At 42.9% G+C, this 21,902-nt stretch overlaps 1 protein-coding gene across 1 annotated transcript; it reads left to right on the top strand.

Annotated features, from left to right (window-relative positions):
- Window positions 1–1,908: 1,908 nt before the first annotated feature.
- On the top strand, window positions 1,909–3,260 carry OSR1 (odd-skipped related transcription factor 1). The gene is made up of 2 exons (XM_009487391.2): window positions 1,909–2,555; window positions 3,128–3,260. Exons 1-2 carry the CDS (start codon window positions 1,909–1,911, stop codon window positions 3,258–3,260), a joined length of 780 nt encoding a protein of 259 aa, XP_009485666.2.
- Window positions 3,261–21,902: the final 18,642 nt, after the last annotated feature.

Genomic DNA, 21,902 nt, shown 5'->3' with positions numbered 1-21,902 from the left:
ATCGGCCCTAAATAGGTTAAAAAAAAAAAAAAAAGGGGGGGGGGAACAAAAGAAGAGAGGGAGGAGAATGTAATGTGTGCATTTTTTCAATCAGCCACTATCTAAAATGTATCCAATTAAAAAAGGCAAAATGTCACAATCTCTTATTCTGGGTCATTGTGATGGAATTCCTCTAAGGTTTGAATCTCTCTTCCTGCTGCTGATTTATGTAAAGCGGTGTGAAAGGTGGACCCGGCGTATAGAGCTGCTTGGAGTAAGCTTCTCCCTTTCACACCCTCGCAGCCATAGCTCCTCGGTCCAGGCAACAGCCCACGTATAAATCAGATTTGTTTCCCTGGTCTTTAGACCTCTTCCGCCACCATTTTCCAGCCCCCCAGCCCTCCAGCCCAGAGGGACAATTACTGCTCTGCAGCACTTTTCTGCCTCCTTTTCTCCAAAGGGGCTTTACTTTTTACGTGGGAATGAACCGACCTTCCAGGCTGAGTGCTGCGAGGATCCTGCCGGGATCAAGGGGGATCTTTGTGGGGATCCTACGGCGACTCAGCAGGAATCCTATAGGGGACCTTATGGGCACCCTGTGTGGATCCTGCGGGAACCTGGGGGATCTTATGGGCACCCTGCACGGTCCTGCAGGAAAGCAGCCCCACCGAGCGCAAACCCCAGAGATCGCTTGGGGCGAGTGCAAGCTGTGGGCTGTGGAATAAGGAGGAGGCTCCCTGGGCTGCAGAGATGTGATGCCTCCAAAAGCTGTGGGTGCTCTCTCGCACCCACAAAGAGGTGAAGCTGCATCCCCACCACCAACCCTCAGGAGGCATGTCCTGCCAAATGGTTGACAGCAGCCAGGGCTGAATTTGCAGGCAGGGCCAGATGCGCCTTGACTCTGCTGCCTGGCAGCATTTTTCCCTCTGCCTTGTGGGGTGAAATGGGTAGGGATCTGGCCCAGAGGAGAAGCAGGGGGCTTGGCGGGACCCTGAAGCACAGCCCGAAGTGGTGGCACCCAGCCCAGGGAAGGGCTGCGGCCCTGCAGCTGGTGGGCTGGGTGTCCCCATGGGAAGGGTCCCTCCAGCCCTCGCTTTTTTGCCTTTTGAAGGGTTCTAATTAAGCAATTGCCTAGATTAGGATGTGGGCTTGAAGCCCGGTGCCTCCCTCTGGGGAGAGCAAATGGCACTTCAGATTTGTCACCCAGACTCAGCATTTTCCCATTTCTTTTTGCAGTACATAAGAGGGAGGGCTGTTGGTTGTTTTTCCCTCGAAAAAAAAAAAAATTGGGGTTTTCTTTTTTTGAATGAGGGAGGATGTGCAGTTCTGAGCACCCAGCTGCCTCCACCAGTCCAGAAGCAGAGGCTTGGCTGAGGCCAGACCTCAGGGAGGTGAGCGACCCAGGGGCAGTGAGCTCGCTGCACCCCCTCCCTGCGTCACCTCAAGGCTCAGCCTAAAGGCAGTTTCTGTAGACAGACGTAGTGGGCAGTATCCCCCCATTTTCTAAAGGCTGAGGACACCCAGGAAGGGATTTTAAATGACATGGGAGAAACCTCAGCTTTGTGGGCCAAAATGGCACCTCTTTGCTGTCCCTGTGCAGAGGGTCATTGGAGGTCTACCTGCCACAGGGATGCTGTTGGGGGGTGAATGACTGTGGATGGGGTACAACTTTTGTGTGCGAGCAATGGGGAGAGGGAGAGTCTGGAAACATGTGGGGATACACTTGTGGCCAAGAGCTGGTCAGGCCTCTCCAAGTCCAAGTCAGCCTCCTCCTGTGGCTTTGGAGAAGGGTGTTAATGAGGGGTGAGGTGAGAAATTACCTCTGCTTTTATCTTCATATAAATCCACCTTTCCCTCCTCCCCTCTTCATCTTTATTTTCCAGATCTTTTCCTCCCCTGTTCCCAAGATCCTCCTCCTGAGCGGCCACCATGGGAAGTAAGACCCTGCCGGCCCCAGTGCCTATCCATCCTTCCCTCCAGCTCACCAACTACTCCTTCCTGCAAGCATTCAACGGGCTGCCCGCCGTGCCCTCTGACCACCTCTCCAACCTCTACGGCTTCAGCGCCCTGCACGCCGTACACCTGCACCAGTGGACTCTGGGGTACCCGGCCATGCATCTGCCCCGCTCCTCCTTCTCCAAGGTGCCCAGCGTGTCGAGCCTGGTGGATGCACGGTTCCAACTGCCGACCTTCCCACTCTTCCCACATGTCATCCAGCCCAAGCAAGAGGCCACCAATGTGACCCTCAAAGCCAAACCCCGCTTCGACTTTGCCAACTTAGCAGTGGCTGCCACACAAGAGGACCACTCTAAACTGGGACAGGCAGACAGCCAGGGCTCCCCCGCAGGGCTGGGGTCTTTGCTTGAGGTGACTAAACTCTCTCCAGAGAAGAAACCCACTCGGGGAAGGTTACCATCCAAAACCAAGAAGGAGTTCGTGTGTAAATTCTGTGGCAGGCACTTCACCAAGTCCTACAACCTTTTGATCCATGAAAGAACCCACACTGATGAACGGCCCTACACGTGTGACATTTGCCACAAGGCCTTTAGAAGACAGGATCACCTGAGGGATCACAGGTAATGATTCTTTTTCTCCTGTCCTTTTTTCCTCGTGTATCTGCACTCTCCCGCTTACCCACCTACACTCATGAAGGTGCTTGTAAGTGCTTTTCTTCTTCATGAAGAAAAGTCATGATCCTGGCTAGCCAGCAGTGTTCCCTCTAGGTTTTCCTTTGCCTGCTGCTGGTGGAGAAGCCCACATAACTCACTTCAGAAGACAGACCTGTTGTTGTACTCACTCACCCTGCAAAAATGACTTGCAGAACCTCCTCCTTAACTTCCACAGATGTTTTCACCCTCCATTTACATCATCTTGTGTCCTCCGCCTTTGTGATCATTCAGAAGTGTCATGAAGACACACAGTCTGGCAACCTCAAAGTTAGAGAGAAGCTCTTTATCCCTTGTAAGCCTCCAACACCCCCCTCTCTTCTTGCACACACACACACACAGATGATCGCCTGAGTGCCGCACTCCAGCACTCTCAGTCTCAGTAGTAGGTGTAAAAAGCTCCAGCATGTTCTCCACCAGGTAGATCACTGCTGAGTTCAGGCCGGTTATTTCTGACGTCTTGATTGTTTTTCTCTCTCTAGATATATCCATTCTAAAGAAAAGCCTTTTAAGTGTCAAGAATGCGGGAAAGGATTTTGCCAGTCCAGAACGCTAGCTGTCCACAAGACACTGCACACGCAAGTAAAGGTGAAACCTGCCAAACTTAAGTGCTGAATCTCCAGCTTCTAAGAACTTTTCCTCCCCTTCAGACTTTACACCAAAACCAGAGCAGAAACAAAACTTTCAGGATGGGAGCACTGAACTTTGTGTTTTGTTTTTGTTTGTACTTTAAAAAGAGCAAAATCTGCCCTCCCCCGCCCAAGCAATTAACTTCCTAAGTCGTGAGTGAAAAGATTGTTTTGCATTTAAAATATACATGATCATGCAGAGTGCTAGCTGACTTGTGTGGCTTTGATAAACTTTATGCCAAAAGGTGGTGCTCACGTGTTGGACAGGAATCTCTTTAAAACAAAACAAAACCCCACAAGCCCCCCCCCCCCCCCCCCCAAATCCCAACAAAAAAAAATCCCAAATGGTAGCTTCCAAAAGTATTACTTTTTTTTTTTTAAAAAAAAAAAACAACCCTCTTATTTTATACTTTTTTTTTGACTGTATAAAGCTTCTTATTTTTACACTTCAGGAAATACAGAGAATTCCGGAAGACGATTAAGAACTGAAACGGTGGTTTCTCATCACAGCACCATTAGGACAAGGAGAAGGGCAACTTGTAAATCTCATTTGCTAGTTTGTTTTCTTAAAAGGAGAAGAAAATTAATGTTTGGAAATGACCTAAATCTCTCAAGTGAGGAGTCCTATCATGCGCTAGAAAATGCATCCAGATCTTAGACCTGCGGGTCCCCGGTGTTTGGGACAAATCAGTGTTCATGGGACATGGAGACCTTTTTTTTTTGCCTTATGGTCTAGTGCGCTGTGAGGAGCTTTGTAACTTGTGGACTTATTTAAAAAACCCAGAGGAAAGAAAAGTGGCAATACGTCAAACTGACGGTATGCACAACGTGGTTTTAGTGGTACTTTAAAGTCTTCGTGCGTCCTGATAAGAGAGAACAAATCTCAACCTGAGAGCGTATTTTTTTAAATGCTGGCTTTCTGAACAGTGTATTCAAATTAAGAGACATTCCAATAAGTTTTGTTTATTAAAAAAAAAAAAGTTGTATGGCTGTTTGGCACTTTATGCTGATTATTGGTAATTGACATTTATCACTGGATTGTGTGTGTTTTTTAAGTATTAAAATAAATCGTTATTTTACAGGCAAGTCTGCATGGACTACGTATGTGTTCATTCGGTTTCTGGTCTCTTCCCTAGCAGACCCTCTCTGTCAATATTCAGAACTTTTTTTTTTTTTTTTTTGAGTTAACTTGGTATTTCCTCAGTGCTTGTTTCTACCAGCCTTGGAAGGTCTGGGTCTTTCCTTTACGCATAAGCTTTCCCGCTCCTCATTTTATTTTTCTTTTTTTTCCCCACTTCTTTTCTTTTTTTTTTTTTTTTTTCCCTCTAAGGCTGACAAAAGTAAACAGACCTGGAGGGAGTCAAATAATTTTGCTGTTAGTGTGGAAAAAAAAAAAAAATCATCTTGGGTAACTAGATCTTGGGTATTAGCTGATAAGATTAGGTGTCAGAAGTGTTCTAAAACAAATCAGATGAATAATGGGCAAACTGTTGCTGCTTTCACAGCCCGAAGGCGCTGCGGGGAGAGCCGCCTTCGCACACCCTTCCCTCCGCTTGTCAGGAGCGGGCATTTTTCAGCCGCATCTTCGCCGGTTCAGCGCTGATTGGGGCGGCCTCTGATTCCCGGCAGCTGTCTTAGATCAGAGATGTTTATTCCACTGCGAAACCGCTTTGGATCGAGACGGGGGAGCGAGCTCAGAGCTGGGGGATCCGCCTGAGCCTTTGAAGCGCCTCTGACCGTCCTTTCTCGGCCCCTCGGCAAACCCGAAACCCTCTTCCCCCGCCACAAGCCAGTGCCCCCCCGCGATAAGAAAAGCCTCCTGCGAATTAGCGCGGCGACACGTCCGAAGTAACATCGGGCCGACCCCGGCGCTGCCGAGGCGCGGATGCTTTGACGCCGCAAGCCGCTCGGTCCAAAGCGGTTCCTTTCCCTCCTTGCCCCCCTCCGCTTTTAGAAAATATGTCTTTATTTGGTCAAGGAATCCTATCAACGAGAGGGGAAAAGTTGCGGTTGTAACTCGTTTAATGCAAGGGGAGGGGGGAGAAGCCTCTCCCCCCCTCTTTTTTATCGGACACGGATTGGAGCGCATCGTAACCGAGCTAAACGCGGAGTCCACCTTCAGCGTAGGAAGGCCCTTGGGAAGCGCGGGGAGCCGGGATGATGCCTCTGCGTGCATCCAGCTCCGGAGGCTGTGAGAACGGCCAGGGGCTGAAGCCGGCTTGCTTTTGCTTTGCTTCCCACCCGCCACTCGCTTTCCGCTCCGCGAAAAGGCTTTTGGTTTTGTCTTAAAAGGCATCCGCAAACCAACCGCTCGGTACAAGCAAGGAGTACGGGGGTGAAGCCGCCCAAGCCTGCAGGGAGCCTGGGCTGACCTTCCGCCGCCGTGGGACCAGCGCGGGGCTCCGCTTTGCGCGCAGCGGAGCCGGCAGGAGCAGGGAGAAGCCCCTCGCCGCGCCGGCCCCCGCCGCCGAGCCGCATCGGGCTGCCTTTCCTCGGCAGCGTTTCGCGGGGACCATTTGCGCTGCCTCTGAAGCTCCCCCCCGCCGCTCCTCCGTCGGGGTTTAGCTGCGTCGCCTTGTGCAAGCCCGGCGGGAGCGGCCGCCTCACCCCCGCGGGTCGCTGCCTGCCGAGCTTTCCTTGGAAAAGGCCGCCCGCCCCCGCCAGCGCGCCCGGCGCTCCCCGGCTGCCGCCGGCCTGCCCCGCTGCCGGGGCGGGGGCGCGGCGACCCGCGCCTCTCCGAGGAGCGACCTGCAGCCCCGAGCGCTGGCACGGCGCTACCTGCCAGCCTGAGGGCTGGGTGGTTCTCCTCCGCCCCCCGATTTCTTCTAAAGGGAGATTCAGAGAGAAAATCCCCGCCGAACTTCCCCCTCCCTCTCGTGTCGTTCGTGGTACAGAGTGAAGGAACGGGGATGCTCCCGGGGTCCTGTCGCGGAGGGAGACAGTGAAGGGCTCTGTCGCCTGGAGCCAGTCGTTTTTCAGGGGTCGTGACTACCAGGCAGAAATCCGAGTCGGGAGGGAGGAAAGGATGCAGGGAGGGTCACTCCACTGAGGCTTTCCCACGGTCGCTCCACCATCTCCTTAACACCGGGATACCGAAACACCCGTGGCGAGGTAAGAAACCGTGTCAGCTCCTGGTTCCTGGGAACCATTATAACTGTGGGGTCGCGAAGGTGGAGAAACCGCTCCTCCCAGCTGGGCATGAGAAGCGTTTCATTTGTAAGGCTGAAGCCCGGTGATCTGCCTGCCAAGAATTTCCCTGGACGTGTATTTTTACGTGCAATTAAAAAAAAGTCCCCAGAATTAACATAATCAGAATTACAGATGTATTAAAACTACGTGGGCATACTGAGCACAGGATGCACACGCAGCCTCTTAATGTCATCTGTACTACACGTATACGTGTGTGTGTATTTCCTCTTCCCAGAAAGCTGCTTTCGACCTCGTCCAAACAAAGGCTATCTCTCTGGTCATGCTCTCAGCTGCACTGTTTGCACTGCACTCAGCTGAACAGTTTGCCTGTTCCCTCCAGTGTTTTGAATTTTGCTAGGCAGTATCAGTTCAGTGATTCCAAGGAAAGCAGAGAAGAGATGAAATCATGACAGTCAGAAGAGATAAGTTGTACTAACCCCCAAAATAAATGAAAGGAATTAGATGGGAAATGTGCCTTTTGAATCAGGATCACAAACAATTTAAAAGATTAATTACCTCCTCTTTCATTCTTTTTCTTTTCTCTCTTTGCATGTGTTTTAATCTGACATTCATGCAGTGAATAAAACTTACTTAGGCCTCTCTCTGCCAATCGAGAGCTGATTCTGTTTTCACAGTTGCTTTGAATTTTGCATTTTCATCATAAAAACATCACTGAATGGGAGTTTGCAAGAGCAAAAACCAGAGCACCTGACTCTAGTTGTCTCTTCCTGCAAGATTTACAAGGGAAACACAGATTTTTTTTGTCCTTTTTAAATTTTTCTTTTTAACCATTTCCAGTTACAGGAGAAAATGTAAAGATGTCTTGACACATCTCTCTCCTCCCCCCCACTTGCATTCCAGTCATTCTTTTTCTGCCCATAAACTGTTACTACTCCGCAAGAGCCTGATTCTGCATAGACTACTCAGCCTGTTTTTTTGTTGGATGCAGGAAGAAATCCTGTCAGATGGGGTCTTCAGTGTACATTCATGAAACAGAGCAAAAGCCTCTCAGAATGTGCACTGGAACAGCAAATAGTTACTTTTCAGCTGTGGATTACATGTGCCTCTGAAAAGGGGACCACAAATCATTGGGTTTTTTAAAGGATCCGCATGAGTTGTATATTAATCCCAGTTTCCCTAGGGATGGATTAATCCCAGCTTCCCAGTTGTGTGGCTACAGACAATGTTGATGGGGTTGGGGGCAAGGGATAAGGGAGATGGGGAAAGGAGAGGGAAATTAAAAAGATATATCACAGGAATACATGACCTAAGTGGCGAGGAGCCATAAGTACTTAAGTTTCAATACCTCTTCTACCTCTGTCACCACATGTGAGCTGAAGCAAATCACTTCAGCTCCCTGTTTTGGTTTCTTCATCTGTAAATTGGGGATAATGCTGCTGCTTTTGCTCCCAAGAGGCCTGGCATACTCGTGTAGAAACTCCTGCTCAGCCCTCAGTAGTGAAAGGAGATATTCCGATTTGTACCTGGGCAGCTGAAAGCAGTGGCTGATCTGGGAGACCTAATGGACTGTGCAAGACAAATTTATATTCACGTGTAATTCTTTTTCAGCCCTGGCAGTTTTGTTGAGAGATGGAGTCCTAGAGCCCAGCATGCATTTCTTCTCTACATTCCTATGCAATGACTAAACAGGAGGAATGGCATGGGCCAAATTCATCCCTGGTGGGACTCCAATGACATCAGTCATCTTTATAGGAGTTTTTTGAATGAAGTCAATTGGGTTTTACGAGGACTGAGTTTGGCCACATGCATATTTAACTGCTCAGAGAGCTGCAGCAGTGAAGGAAGCTATCCTTGTCTTAGAAAGAATCACTTCTGAGTCTGGGAGGCACAAGCTAAGCCATTGACCTGTTTTACACAACAAGTTTACCTTATTTAAACTCAAGGAGCAGCTAAAGTGTGCTCAGCATCCAGCAGAACTTAAAAAAACCAAACCAAACCAAAACAACCCAGCTGCCTCAAAATGTTCATAGCTTTCATTGAAACTTTGTATTTGTCCATACCGCTCGGTGCATCACCGTGCTATGGATACCCAGCAGACGCAGGGCAGCGCCCTGCAGGAGTATTGACATGAGGCCTGCAAGCAGAACAGTGGCTTCAGCACAATGGCGTGCCAGAGTTGTTTAGCTCTGCCCTTTATTAGGCTTAGCTGTTCCAGAATCTCTGCCATGCTCATAGGTCTCTCTGCCACTTCCAGCTCATATCTCCCTTTAGACTGCTCTCTGGGGCTGTAATTCCACTACTAGTTATACCTGATGAGAACATCGTAAATAACTAAAAAAGGGTGTTCCTTCCTCCACCTGTGCCTTAGCTGCTAGTGCTGACTCCTCCTATACCTTGTTCGGTGCTTTACTGGAGTCTGATATTGCACCAAACATATAAAAATGTTTATACTAGTATTGTAGTTCCTGACACAGGAGCTATTGAAAAATAAACCAACAATTTGATCAGTGGCAGTGATTATAAAAATTTTGTCTATAGATCTTGTCACCACTAATCAGTTAAATTATTTGCAAGGTCTATTGATTATGCATTCTTATGGTATCTTCTAAGGAACGAGTCAACTTGAACAGTTAGAGAACTGTATTGCTAAGTTTGAGTAGCAGAATGTGTGCTCTGGTCATATGAGGCACCTCAACTATTTTCCAGGGGATGAAAGTCATCTCTCTTTTCCTGATTTCTAACTTGCCTTCTGTCTTTACTAGATCTTTGGTGATGGAACTTGCATTTGATTTTCCGTATTTTTACATTATATGTGTGGAATAATGAAATCTGAGTTTATGGGCTTGTTCATCTCTTTTACAGCAATTTGACTTGGCTGAATTAAGTGGAGCTATTCTAGATTTACAGCAGAAGTTGTGAGGAGAGAATTAGGCCTACTGATGGTTTTGTCGCAGCCTCAAAATCCACATTGCTGAGACCCACTATCACTTCTTGTCTATATTTAATTTTCCTAAGTTTTATTTTACCACTTTGTCTTCTGTCCCTATTTGTCTGTATTTTATACTAAGGTAAATGGAGAACAAAGAAAAAAAAAATGTTACTGGCTTTTCAACAGGTATATCAGCTTGTACCAGAGACCTGATACCCAGTTTTCCTCTCTTTTTTCTTCTTCAATCCTTATTTCTCAGGCAATATTCCTCTTTTTTCCTCATGTGTTAATACTTCTTCCTGTCTTTTTGCTTCCTCAATATTGCTAGAGTTCTTGCCCTGCCCATCTCATTTCTCAATTTGTATTTCTGCCTCTTATTTAGCTCCATTTTAGTTTGTGTACACGTTGCTGCATCTGTCATTTTATTTGTCACATCACTGGACCTGTTGACTCTATTTCAATCTGCCCTTTTTTTGGCTACCCTTTAGTCTTTCTGCATCAAGTTCAAGTTAGTGTCTTCCAGAATGAAACTCACGACAAATCTGTCTTTCTCTGAGTCTCTGAATTCATTCATCTCTTCATCTTCTTGCTTCCTTCACTTGTTTCAGAGAACCGCATAATTACCACCCTTTTCTCATCATGACACCTTTTCTCCTTCTGGCCTTTTGGCTTCTAACTGGGGCTGCTCAAATCACATGTTATGGGTGAATGATTAATCTATTTAACAACTTTTTTTTCTATTCAAGAGTTGTCCAGACACAGCATGGCTTTCTTCCAAATATATGTGAAGATATTTCACTTCATGTATGTCTTGTAAATTCCTTTGAGGCTGTTTCTTTATCTATTTATTCTCCAGGAGTTCAGCACCAGGCTGCAGAAAAGTGCCAGGTATATTTTCAGAGAACAGAGGAGAAAACTTCCAAATAAGGTAATATTAAAATAGGTAAAAGCAGATCTCACCTAAAGTAATATTAGGTAGGAGGGGTCTGTGTGCTAAATGCTACTCTTAGGGAATAACTACGTACTGATGCGTGTGTTCATGATCCTGCTGTCCTTTCTCACCTGCCATAGCCAGTGAGGCTGGTTGGACACATGTCCAGAGGAAGGACCATACTGCACTTCAGAGACCGAAGCAGGAGGTCAGCGATACACAGCTATATAGGGCTGTGAGACTCTTCCTCTGCTCAGGAGAAGTCTCTTCCAGGCTCTTCCGTCCTTATTAGATGAACTCTCAAGCCTCACAAATAACACCCCCCCGTGTTTCTTCCCAAACTTACACAGGCTGCTGAGGCCGTTTCAGTGCTCCAGGCACAGCCACCTCTGTCCTGCAGGTTTTCCTCTCTGCTGGTTGTCTCTGCTGTGTACAGAGACCACCTGCAGCCTCCCACTGGTGACTTCCAGTCCGACGCGCAGCTGGTCTCACTGGGATGTGAGGCCTTAGGGGTGGATTTTTTCATGTGGCATGAGTTTCATTTTAACTGAGCATGGTGACAGGACAGCTAATTACACAGTCCTATTTTTGTTTTGGAATTGTTCTGAACTTTACTGAAATTCCTTATTGCACTCAAGATGATTTTTTTCCACTTCAGATGTGAAATTTTGTATTATGAGTAAAACTATATTGGCCATGAGCTTACAGGTTCTTCTCCCTAACTATTTTTTTACACACATGAAACTTGGTTTATGTAAGCGTTCTTGAAAAGGACATGAAAAATAACATAATCTGTGGCAGAAGGAGAAATCACACACGTTCAAGAAAGTGCCACTTTCCACCACTTTCCTTCAAACTGTCATTCAATTCTTTTGGTGCCTATTGTGTACTCCTTTTCGTGTTCTTCCTTAAAATGCACTTCTCTTGGAAAATGACTTCTCTAACACTTTACAAACAGCTCTGGCTTTCACCACCCATCAAGCGCATTGCTAGATGTCTACTGAACATCTAGTGAGTTGCTGGATACCGTTGGTATGCCAAATTTAGACTGTGTGGTGAAGGCTGCCCTGTACAGCGCTGAGCACAGTGTTGGCTGTTGGTCTTAGCAACCAATAAATAATTAAGAAGCTGGATGTTTGATGATCCTTAAAGAAGAATGACTCAGCTAGCCCTCTACTGTTGATTTCTTCATTAGCACAGGCATAGATCCAGGCCAAGAACTGGTTTTCCCTTATGCATTTATTTGGTGACCACTTGGATATGGCTTAGGAAACAGTTAGTGTTTCTCCAGCAGTTGGGAAATGTTTACTTCCAGCTGTTTATTTCCCTCGGTGGATTACTAAGCCTATTTCAAAGTGCTGCAAAAAGGAAAACTAGATTTTTCAAAACGGGGAAGGAAGAACATTCATAGTGACACAGTGTTTTCATCAAACTCCCTTTTTCCTGCACCACAAAGGAAATGTTTAAATGAATGGCTCAGAGTTTCCTTAACTTTCCAATGTTCCTAATCAAATATATAAAGTATATAAAACATAATAAAAGCGATTGCATCAGTTGGGGAAAATGGAAGGGGAAAGCAGATGGAGTTGTTAATATCCCTGAACACAACCTTTCCACTGAACTGGTATCAGCCTGATTATCACATTATGGAAACAACACTAACTTTCTGCAAAGATTTCACTCAGTATAAAATGGTCAGGAAGGAGGACCCAGTGCTTGGTGCCATTTACTCAGAATCCCTGTTAGCCATGAAGTCTCCTGGCATGCCAGTCCTCTGGCACATAATAGTTTAAGACTTTTTGTCTTTTTTACTCAGATCTTGTATTACAAGGTGGGGATTTTGCCTTCTGAGTTTGAGGGAAACATCTATTACATAGCTACCTGTATTTTTAATGAGACAGACTTTTCAGTCCTAGGTGGATGGCACATACTATCCTGTTCTCCTGGGATGCAGTGGGTAGGGTGCTTTTGGTGGTGATCTTGCTACAGTAGAATGAACATGGATAAAGTCGATCTTAAGGGCAAAGCTCTCACTACTGCTGGCAGTCCTGGAGAGCAATGAGATGCATCAGAAGGGACTGAACAGCAAACAGGAGAACAAGCCCATCTGCTAGGCATGCCAGTTTGCATGCAATTCCATGACCAAGCAATGAAGCAGATGTGCTGGATACAAGTCTGTCCAGCACTGGCATATTTCTCTGACCCGTTGCTGCCACTGTGGAGAATATGGAAGACAAAAGATCAAGAGAGGTTTGGCTAAACCTGGAGGTGTGAATACAGATTTGAAAGTCAGAACTCCAAAGCCAAACTTCTAAACTTAACATGTAAGCACCAAACTCATGATGTCCCAATTTTCAGAGGTAGAGAGTGCCAGAAAGTCCCAACTGAAGCCTTTGTTGGCTGCAAGTTCTTAGCACTTAAAACATTGATTTTGGCACTTAAGTTCAAGATTGACAGTTGACTTTAGTAAGGCTACCAAGTTTATAAATCACTCCTTGCATTTGGCCCAATGTTTGTAGATCTCCAGATGGAGAAGAGTGTGACCCAAAGGTGGATTTGGCAACTCCAATATGGCTTAGGTCAAACATCTGTAGGGAACATGTCTCTGATTTTCTTACAACTTCATTGTTTCAGTAGATGGTGTATTCAGTGCAATGTTATATCTGCTACTGAAATAGCTGAATGCAAATACCAGGAACCTCTGGGAAATTTTAGTTAATAGGAAAATAATCTAAAACAAATTCATCCAGTTATGCAGCCAGGAGAAAAGAAATGAAAAATAAAAGGAATTACTGATCCAACCAAGTAGGCACAGAAATGAAACCCCTCTAGGATTTTCTTTTTAGTTTCTCCAACTTCCATTAATTTAATGAGCAAACTAGGTCAGCAGCACAGTCTTGTTATGGATAAATTAATGCCATAGATTCACTAATATTAAAGTGTCCAGGCATTCAGCATCATTTGCTGCTCTGCTGAGGGAGCTGTGGCACAGGAACTCTGTATTTGGATCTAATCCTAATTCAGATATTCAGCCCTATGAATCAATGTAACACAACTGCTGTAATGAAAACCTAACTGTAGAAAAAGAAAGCTAGAGTATCACAAAACATCAATTAGCCCCAGTTTGAAGTGGGGGTAAGAGAAGTCATGTAAACCGCATTTTAAATTCCTACATTTGGATTTTACATTGATAAAAGACTGGGAGGTTAGACTGAGATGTAGAAATTTTGTATCTCGCTGTCATTACAATACTGATGTATTCACTTGTACTCTTCAATAACATCATCAATAATGAAACTAGTTGCAGAATTCAGGGCAAGGTCACAGATGCTGTTTTCTCCATGTGCTGTCTCTTTCTTTGAAGAAAGCAAGCTTATTCACTGTCAGTTTAAACTGGTTACTGAAAATCTCAATGGATCACAAACTGATAGTAGCACTTAATATAAATAGTATTTTATTTCTCATGTGGTGGGTGGACATCTTCATGAGAGATTCCCTCCCTACCCCCCATTTTTGTTTTGTTGGTATCCTGAAATGAAAGCAGAAAAACATGCAATGAAAACCAGTTGATTTAATATAGCCATAAATGCCTTAGGTTTGGTCCTAACAAAGGCTTCTTTCCCGATTCAGAGCCAAAAACTCATTGCAAAATAACTTCTTGGAACACAGGTAAGAAATTTTATATAACAGATTGAAAGGGAACAGTTTACGAAAAGTCCAAATACTGAAATGTCTTTGCATGAACAATTCATGTATTTATATAAACAAAAATAGATCCCATAAATGAAAAAAGCATATGCAGGAATATAGCTTAAATATATTTATGATGAAATTATTCACTTCATATGGAGATTTGAGCAGTATTTAGAATACTGAAGTATTTCTTTCTATAGGCATAAAAAGGACTTTCAAATCAACTCATCTTGAATTTATAATCTGTCTCTTTGTACTTTTGATTAAAAAAAAAAAAATTAATGGACACTGAAAGCTGATTAAGACATGCTAAGTCTGGCTCTTGATGTACAAAATAGTATGTATCCATCTTTGGGCTTTTTTATGTTGCTGCTGTCAGGAGCAAGAGCTACCAAGTCCTGTTGAGAATATGTGCCATCCTTGAAATTGGCATTGCTGAGGGCAGTAATTCCTGCCCAAATATGCACTTGTGAAGAGGTGTATGCATGGCTCCTTGGCTGCGTTCATGTACCATTTTGTGACCTGTGGGGAACTCCTGGTCTAGATGGTAGAACTTACAGTTTTTCTCAACTATCTAAGGAATAGTTTCATGATTTTTCAGATCTTGGAAAGGATTAATCTCTCAAAATGCTGACAAACTAGTTGAAGGAAGTAATTTGAGATTTAACTCTTCCGCCTTTTCTGTTGATGTGAAGTGAGGATTGATTTGCTGAAGGGGAATTTACCGCAAAATGGGAGTTGCCTTTAAAATAGGGAGTTGGTTGTACTGAAGACTTGTCTGACCACTTTATAGTATAGGCCACCTCATAATATTTCAAATTGAGAACCTTTTCTTGTTTTCTTTTATTTTTAATCTCTTCGTCATGGAAACAGTTCACAGTGACAACTTAACAGTCACATATCTGCCCACTTGAAGGCAGTGTTCTAGATACAGTGTCTTGAAGAGACACCAAAATCCACAGCACTTGTGATCTAGGATGAATTAGAAAATGAATCAAACCCCTTTATTCAAACCGGCCATTGTTTTTACTTATGACCAATGTTTCTATACCCACAGCATATCAAGCCACACACAGTTTGGTTTAGTGTTTATGTCTGTAACTTAGACACACCAATCTGTAACCAAAGTTTGGCAAAAGTTGAGAAAATAAAAATATATTCTGAATGTTTGTTTAAAGCATAATACAAAATTAGTCAAATTACTGAACAAATATTTGCTATATGAGAGTATTTTAGTGTTTATGTTGTCCAGATGATCTTTGCTATGTAAATTGTTTGTGGACAGCCAATATTTGCTTTTCAAACTATCACTGGTTGGACTGGCTGCTTGGCAGTATTCCTTTTTCCTGATTAGATGTATGAGTAGTACTTCCAATGAATATTTTTGCAATTCTGGGTTCCACAAATACTCACATATCCGTTCTTCAAATCTGGTGTCTGAACCTTTTGTGCCAGCAAAATTAATGGAAACTGTGGCTCGAAGATACTAATTATTGATAAAAGCAAAAAGATATTTCTATTCCAAATAATTGCACTATTTTGCCCAGACTAACACACAGACACCCATTCTCTGGTGATAGACAATGCAGATACTTATAAAGAAATCAATGTACATAAATAAAACAATTGAATTTTATTTCCTGCTTGCAAACTATGTGTGGGTGGCAGTTTACTCTCTTCTCTTATTCCAACTGGGTCAGATTCAAGTTGGACTTGAACATAATTTGCATCTTGCCTTTTTTCTTGTGAAACTTGGGAACTTGTGGAAAGGGGCCTTTCGGTAGGAGGAAGTGTAGCGTTTAGAGCTAGACTTTGCAGCAGTGGTGAAGCTTAGCTTATTGTATTCATATGGTGGCTAGATGGTGCTTGGTTGCTCCTCTCATGTCAGCAAATCAGAAGACAGATGTCTTACTTTTTTTATTTCCAGACACAGAACAGTGAGTGTCTTGCAAGGGTCAAATAAGTATCCATGTATTCAGAAGCAAAAATTATGATCCTGCTGAAGGGTTTATAGGTAAGTCTGAATCTTTTAGAATTTGTTTTTGAGTCAATGTCCACACTGAGGCTTTTGTTGCAAAAAACAGTTTGAAAATAAGGGATGAAATACTTTAATATTGATGAAATTGTCAGTATAAGTTTTTACTTTTTTTTAATAGATATTTTCAAATGTTCATCTATATTATACACAAATAAGAATAATTCTGCTTTATTTTTTATTGGTGTTCTGTAGCCATAATGTCTGTGTAGGCTGGCTGGAATATGAGTTGCATGTTGCACATATGAATTTATTGTTTTTCCCCACTGCAAAGATCGAACTATATGTTTGAGCTCTAGGGAGCCTAGCTTCAATGTCTTGGATGGGCCAGGACCACAAGCACCGTATGTGGCTTAAGGGTAACATCTGAACTGCTCATGACTGATAGACTGTTAGCTCTTTAGATAACATGCTTCTGAAGCTACATCTGTGCCAATGTGTGAAGTGGGTCAGGGACTGCTCTCTGACTGTGAGACCAACTGGAACTTATGAATATACAATTAAAACGAAAAATTAAAGTTTATGTTTATACAATAAAATATCTTATCTCATATGCTGTTAAAAAATGGCAGTTAGGGGTGCAATTATTTCAACTTTTTCTGATATCTGTAGGGCACTTTAAAAATGGGAAGTATGGGTGTTGTATCATGAATACATTCCTCAGAACGATAATCATCCTGACTTTTATGGCCTCATGCTAAAAGGAAGCCTGGTGGAAGTTTCATTTGGAAGTCTCATCTGTGATGATCTGGTGTGGTTGTGGAGCTAGGCCAATGCAGTACACTGGAGTGGAGGCTTGCAGAAGTGGTGGGATAGAGGAAAACAAGGAAAGTCTTTTTAGAACAGAGAACATAAAACAAGCAATATATACGGCATTCTCTCAAAGAAAAATCACCCAGCAGTTAAATACACCACAGATTATCTGGAAAAGGCTTTCTCTCTGCTAGGCAGCGCTTCCTTCCACTTTCCCAAATCCCTAGAAGCAGTAAGAAAAACATAGCCGCTGCCTCCTTTCCAGGCAAATTTTCTGTCTGAAGCTGTCCTGCATCTAACAGTGCTTTTAGATTGACTTGGACACTGATCTTAGCTACCTGGCTCTTCTGTATTTTTCTCTACTGAGGAGCCAGATAGCTGATGCCATAAATCTATCCATCTGAACAGTTGTTTGAGAGCCTGTTTTGGGGTTTTCCAGTTTTCTCAGAACTGTGGTCATAGCGCTTTAACAGACGAAGTCTGAAGTCCCTTGCTCAAGTGGACCTGTATAACCACATCAACACTGAAGTCAATCTGAAACCTGGAGCTTTTGCTCTGTTCCCTGGGACTTTGAATACATTACTGCTAAAAGAGTAGCTAAAAGAGTAGTAGGAGAGGAATCTCTTGTTTCTAGAGAGTCAGAAATAATCTTTGAAAGATGGTCCCCTTCTCATGCAGGCTGTTAAGATGTGACTGAGCCCATGTTTAATAACTTTTGCAAAATTTATCCTTAGCATGTTCACCCAGTGGACGAGAGAGAGATCTCCTTCCTAGAAAGACATCATACACTACTGTAATTGGCAACATATGCAATGCACGCACAACCTAAAATTAAACTGACATGCCTCAGGGATTCCATCTGCTGTCAGATCTAACCTACCACAAAGTGAGCAATAGAGCTAGGCTCACTCGGTCACACTGCAATGATATGAAAAAGTGGGAGTCAAGGCACAAGACTTGTCACCATCATACTGTTAAGTATTCTGAAGAAAGATATGATCACCAAGATGGTAATAATGGCCATAAACTAGAATTCCATGTAGTGATTTCTCACTATTTCTTACATCTTCTGATGCATCTAGTGCTACTCATGGCTGAGGGAAGTTACTGGGTGACTGATTCACCAGTTGACCTGAATTACCATGCAAAGTGTTTCTAGAAGGGGACCTGACAACAAAATCAAATAAAATGGATTATTAATGAGAATTAAAAGGACAGCTGGCATCTAAAGGAACGTACAAATCTGCAAGCCAACAGAATGACTTCTAAAACTAGTATGACAAGACAGAGTTCATCCTGTAGATGTTTGTTAAGCACAGGGATTACAAACCAAAGGAGTCTCATTGGCCTCAACCATTCCTTCCTTATGGTTAAAATGACTTGTGGTAGTGGGCACTGTGTTGCAGGACTAGATCTTCATTTTGCTGTGTATTGTCAAAAAGAATTCCACATGCGTAGAGACTGCAATATTGATTTTAAAGGGAAAAGGAGTGGGCATTTGCAGTTCATCTGTCAGTAAGAGACAGAAAACATCTTATTGACTTAGAAGATACTTATATTTAAAATATTTTTAGCTGTAATAGTAATCCCCAACCATTTAAAAAAAAAACAAACAAAAACCCAAACTAATTGGAAAGAACTGTTTATCACAGCCCAGCATTCCCAGAAGGGGAATCAATTTATATAAACATTGTAAAACTGACCTATTTATGAAATGTTATGGAGAGCTGAGAAGAGAACCACAACAGATCTTTATCTAATGTTCACTGTTTTAAAAGATCAACGGTAGGGTTAAGGCTAAAGCTAGTTATTGCCTATGTTTTAGACGTGAATGTTAAGGTCATCTAAAATCCATTGCCAAAGCCACTGTGATTGCCAACAAAATGTAAAATAATGTTCCAGGGCTCTCATTATATGCTTAATATGAATATGCTTCCCTTTCCACATAAATCACAATGAATACAACAATCAGTTGCTCCTATGAAAGTCACTAAATACAAACGTAGACGAAAGGTTGAAAACTCTAAAGAAACCATTGTAAGTAGTTGATGTAGTCCCTAAGGAAAAAAAAACATAAGAAGGATATATTTGTGATTTAATATATGGAAATATGCTATTTAAAAAGCAACATTAATATGCATATAGGCAGATCTATTTTTAATGCTGTTTAATCTAGTAAGTGAATATGCATGTCAGAATAATAACTGAAAAGACCAAATATGGTCTTCAAGTTCTATTTTGTCCATAAAATGTCTGTCACTTTCAGAGAATTTTCTGCAGGCCTCATTTATCTTAACCAAAGAGGAAAATCCCCATGCTGTTGAGATCAATTGCAAAATTACCATGGAAATCAGCAGAGTAGCAATTTCTCCCAGCCTTATTTTTACCAGGCAAAGATTCCTTTGTGTTAGGACTGCAATATTTGACTTAGTGAAAGACTAAGAGGTCATTATGCATGGCCATGTACATATAAGAAAGACTGGGAAAGTGTAAAACAGCCGTCTCCTGTCATGACGTTTGTGTAACAGGTTGGCAAAGTTCATTTACATCATTTGTTCATCTCCATTATATCCAGAGGCTTGAAGATACAAGAGTTATATTCAGAGTTTCTCCAGGAAATTTGGCACTTATTGCAGAATGCTCCCAGTTAGGAGTGGGGCTACCTGAAGTACCTTTCAGGATCTCCTGGTCTGTCTGTGCTGATATTGCTGATGTTGATACAGATGTTTCTTCTAAGCACCTAGTTACCACAGAAAGATTTAGGTAATTTCAACGTGCTTTCTGCTTGCTGGACATCGCAGGTCTCAGGCTCAAGTTCCCTAAAGTCAATGCAAAAATGAGGCAAAGCCTTAAGCAGCATCATTATTATAAACCTACAAAATTAGAACAGATGGGAATGTTGATGTGAAGTAGAACAATTTTCCAAATGAGTGAAGCATATGAAAATTTTGGAAAATGTGAGGTAGAAATTATCTAACAATGCCCTAGAAAAGTGTTTTATTTATGATGTTGCCCAGTAGCATTGCTCTAAGCTAAGACAGTCATCATATAAGCATGGATTTTTTTAAGAGTGTTAGCTTTCTTCACGGAGGAATTGAGTGAGAGATAGAAGGAAGGTAGACATAGCAAAGAAGAAGGGAGGGGAAAAGGCTGACAGAAAAAACAAGGAAAGTGCCAAAGCAAGGAAGATAGTGTTTGTGTTTAAAAGAAGAACTTGAGGCTGTGCCAAATTGGAATTTTCTTTAGGAACTTAAGAGGGGAAATCTTCATGAATGTGCACAGATCATGGGCAGAGGGAGACACTGCAAGTTCACTGTAATGTACTGTTACAAGGCTGGGGAGAGAAAACAGACAGAAGAAAGACATGGCCTTTGGCCATTGCTGTAATGAACTGAGGAAGGTTCATTGGGTAGAACATGAACCTTAGCAATTCTTTCAATAAGCCTGGCTCAAGCAGACGGTGTTTAACAAAACCCAGTAGCCAGCAGGGGATTTCATACCCCTTCTGTTCTAGGATCAATAAATAAATCAATGAAACACATACATAAATAAATACATAAACAAATGAGATTCAGTTGGTGGATTTGGTTTAGCTCTGAGTTTGCAGCAGGAGCCTTCTAGAAGTTGAAATTCTTTGAAACTCAGGCCTCTAAATGGCTGAACTAACAAGGGCTTGCAGAAACTCTGTGCAAGTTCATAAATTGTTGGAATGGCACAAATACATTTTGACTGGATTTACACTGGCATTGAGTTCAGACCAGGGAGTTCAGAGATTTTAGTTTCAGTGCACTGAGATCAGATCTGCTTGAGACACTCTTTTTGGGAAAATACTGCTGATATGGGAGGTGATTTTGAAATTTTATTTCCAGCTCAGCAAAGTCTGGATAGTTTGTGTGTGGGCTGTAACTGTATCAAAAATATTACAATAAACTATTTGCTTTCACTGCCATAAGCTACTAGAAATTTAATCTTCTTTAATATAGACCTAAAATACGGCATCTCATTGATGGGATTTGTAAGGTAGGTAACAGTCCTCCTCCACTGCGTACCCCAATTTCTAGACCTTCTTTTAGAAGGTGAACTGTTGAATTAAGACAGAACCTAAAGGTCCCCTCCCCATGCAAGGAAATAATGAGAGCCAGGGCTGCAGGGTCTCAGTGTAAAAGGTTTCAAACATTTAATGAGGGATCTTATCTCACTACAGTTAAATCTCTTACTGTCATTGAAAGTGTTCAATTCTTACCAAAAAGGATGAGAAAGTTGGACCGTCATTTCTCCCCTGTCCATCTTCCCCAAAATAGGTTTCAATGTGGGGCAGTAAGGTGCACTACAGTAATGGAAATGAAATGGACTGGAAAAGGTCTGTAAAATCTTGTGAAGGAAAGAAAAAGTGAATAAGGAATGACTGTTCACTATGCTCTCCCTGATCTTCTCTGGGCACCTGCCTGTGAAGCACTACTGGAGTCCTGAACTAGCTGGATGTTTGGTTGACTTGGTACTGTGGTTGTTCTCATGTAGAAGGCATCACTATTCAAGATGCTGGATGACAGTGATCTGCTCCTACACCTTCAGGGAACTGAGAAAAAAAAAAGTTTTGGCCAAAACATTGCTGCTTTCTTTAATGAAAAATAATTACTTTTTCTCCAATATGCAACTAGACAAACTTTACAGACATCATTGTAAGAGGGAAACTCAGAGCATCCTATTTCCTCCTCCAAGCACCAACACATTAACTGCTTGTAGAATCAAAGAGCTGGGAGGGATCTCAAGAAATTGCCTACATTTCTCCTGCCTGAAGGTGCTGTATTTCTGTCATTTCTGACAGAAGTAGTTCTAATCTATTTTAGAGACCTTCAATGATGGAGAGTTTACAACTTCCCCAGATATTCTACTTCCATTAGAATGTGATTTCCTAAGATCCAACATGACTCTTCCATGTTTCAGTTTCATCATACTATTTTTTGGTCTGTTCAGCCTCAACAGGAAGTGTATTATTCACATTTTCTTTGCTGCAGTCTTTTATATGTTATTATGCCTAAATGATTCTATGATTCTATGTCCTTCTTCCAGTCTTTTGGTCTGTAGACTAAGTCCTAGTTCACATTTGGGATCAGACCTTACCCTGGTTACTCCATTC

This window comes from Pelecanus crispus, chromosome 3 (genome assembly GCF_030463565.1).
Source record: "Pelecanus crispus isolate bPelCri1 chromosome 3, bPelCri1.pri, whole genome shotgun sequence".
Taxonomy (NCBI): domain Eukaryota; kingdom Metazoa; phylum Chordata; class Aves; order Pelecaniformes; family Pelecanidae; genus Pelecanus; species Pelecanus crispus.
Note: the sequence above shows the minus strand (reverse complement) of the source record. Positions and strands in the feature narration are given on the sequence as shown.